Genomic DNA, 2567 nt, shown 5'->3' with positions numbered 1-2567 from the left:
AGCCACTTCTCACCTCCTCCACTGCTATCACTGTGTTCCAAGCTACCACCATCTTTGCCTTGGTAAATTAGATTAACCTCCACACTGGTCTTCCTACTTTTACCCTTGCCACCCCTATCAACTCTCACAATTTATTCTTAACACAAAGCTAGAGTGATCCTCTTAAACCATAAGTTAGATGTCTTTCCTTTGCTCAAAATCTTCACACTCTGACCCATTTCTTCCAAGGGCCAGTCCTTGACATACCTGTCTTCTTGTGAATTAGGAAAAAAGGGTCTCTTTTGGCCAGAAAGACACATCTTGGACCAGGTATATCGTTTGGCAAGCAGACATGAGCTTGGTTTTAGCATCTACTTACCCTCTTGGCTTGGTACCTTTTTTTTTTTTTTTGGTTTTGTTTTTTTAGGCAGATAAAGGCTTGTCTTTTATTGAATGAGTGATCTATGCAGTTGCCGAGGCCACTATGTACAGAGAAGAGGGAGAGAACTTTATTTCTTGGTCTCTTCCTCCTTGGACAGAGTCTTGATGATTTCCTCCTTCTTGGCCTGGAGCCGCTCTTCACGGCGCTTGCGGGCTTCCTTGGTCTTAGACCTGCGGGCCTCGGCCTGGTCCACCAGAAGCTTCTTGCGAGCCTTGTCTGCCTTCAGCTTGTGGATATGTTCCATGAGAATCCGCTTGTTTTTGAACACGTTACCCTTCACCTTCAGGTACAGGCTGTGATACATGTGGCGGTCAATCTTCTTAGATTCGCGGTATCGTCTGAGCAGCCGGCGCAGAATTCTCATCCTCCTCATCCACGTCACCTTCTTGGGCATTCGAGCATTGGCAGTACCCTTTCGCTTACCTATACCCATATGCCTGCCCTTCCGGCGTTGGCTTGGTACCTTTATGGTTGTACTAGAATGATACAGGCAGAGCTGTAGCTTGAGTGGAGGTATAAGTGAGTAGAGAAGACAGATTCACTGGGTAAACTTATGGACCTAGGCAGAGATACTGACATGTCAGTCTCCAGGAAGACTGACATTCCTGGATTTAAACAGGGGTGAATGCTGGAGCTATTGTATGTACTTGTTTTCAGTCATGTATATTTCATGTAAGTTTCTGAGTCAGACACTGTAGCTTTGGATCATGATGGTAGTGAGAATGTAGGTTATTCCAGCCATTCTGATTTATGCTCTATTTCCTAGACAGGGCAACAGGAATGATCCAAGTCTCCCAGATCCCAGGTGATGTTAAATATTAAGTGCAAGTGCCCTTGCTGAGATGGTAGAAGGATGCACTAAATCAATCTCTTTCTTTCTCCATTTATTTGTATTATATATATGTATATGTAAAACAGTTATATGGTTTGTGTATATGTAATATAAATGATAAGATTCATGTTTTTATCAACTCTCATGAAAAGTTGTAGGATGGGACTCTTAGGTGAGAGTTGTGCCTCCACCTGAAATAATCAGCATGCTAGGTCTTCACACCTGTTTACTGTTTCTCCAGACGTTCTGGGTGTCAGAGCCATGAACCAGCCCCCAGGGGGGCTGAGCTGGCTGCACAGGACACAGGAAATTGGAAAAACTGGCAGAAGCCTTTGCATGTGTAAACTTTGTATCTTCTTTAAGAGAATGCAGGCCTTTCTAATTCTTTTTGAACAGTGACATTATGATTTTCTAACATTAACATGAGGATTTTTAACTTTAAAGACAAGACAGGGATTTGGGTGGGTTTTTTAAGTGAGGGGGTGGCATTTTCTCTGAAGGCTGCTCTGGTTCTCTCTCACTCATCCTAGGAGTGGTTAGTCCTATGCCAGGGAAAGAGGGGACTTTAAAACTAGACAAAGTCAGACAGATTCCAGCTCTGAGACTTACTAGCGCTGGGGCCTGGACTTGGAGGTCCACCTTCACCACTGACAAATCAGATGGCCTCGGGCAATTTACTGATTTTTAAGTTTCCATTTTTTTTGCCCATGAAATGTTAGTATTATAATAATATATTCCTCATAGAATGTTAGAAGGATTAAAGTAACACATGAGAAATGTGTAGCTTGGTGCTAGAATTTAGATTTGAACACTCACGGGGCATCATCATTATCACTGTTAGAGCCTATATTGTCTTCAGCTTCCTCTTGTGGTCTCCCATTTTGAGAGGTGTAACACTGAAAAGGGTGAGTTGCTAGACTGAGTTGCTAAAGTGGCTTATGTGTATAAAAATTTTTTTTTCAGTTATGTTTCATTTCTAAGCATGATCTACATTTGAAGTGCCCTCAAATTCTAGTAGGGTAAGATGTGTGTGTAAGAAAGAGAGACACAGAGAAGGAGGAAGGTAGGCTTTAATATACACTAAGGAATTAGTGTATATTAATTCATAAACCCCTGGTTTATGAAGCAGGGTACTTTGGGGTTTTAAGAGACTATTGTTTAATTTAGCCCAAAATGCTGAATTATTGAGGACTACTTTATCAATTATTGAATTGTTACTTCTTATACAGATATGGTTAATTTATGAGTTATATGAATATATTAATACAGTATAACTTTTAAAAACTGAGTATTCCACTACTTATGAACACTGCT

At 41.2% G+C, this 2567-nt stretch overlaps 1 protein-coding gene across 1 annotated transcript; it reads right to left on the bottom strand.

The window, feature by feature from the left end:
* Positions 1-397: 397 nt before the first annotated feature.
* Positions 398-875, bottom strand: LOC120878074 (60S ribosomal protein L19-like). Its single transcript, XM_040260652.1, has one exon. It carries the CDS (start codon positions 852-854, stop codon positions 489-491), a length of 366 nt encoding a protein of 121 aa, XP_040116586.1. The 5' UTR covers positions 855-875; the 3' UTR covers positions 398-488.
* Between the last annotated feature and the right edge of the window lie 1692 nt (positions 876-2567).

The sequence above is a fragment of the Oryx dammah genome, unplaced genomic scaffold (genome assembly GCF_014754425.2).
Source record: "Oryx dammah isolate SB20612 unplaced genomic scaffold, SCBI_Odam_1.1 HiC_scaffold_18, whole genome shotgun sequence".
Lineage (NCBI taxonomy): Eukaryota > Metazoa > Chordata > Mammalia > Artiodactyla > Bovidae > Oryx > Oryx dammah.
The sequence above is the reverse complement of the archived record's forward strand: the minus strand, read 5'-3'. Positions and strand labels throughout refer to the sequence as shown.

Bases quoted from the DNA above. Each gene is read 5' to 3' on its own strand.
- LOC120878074 (XM_040260652.1), bottom strand. From the start codon at position 854: ATGGGTATAGGTAAGCGAAAGGGTACTGCCAATGCTCGAATGCCCAAG.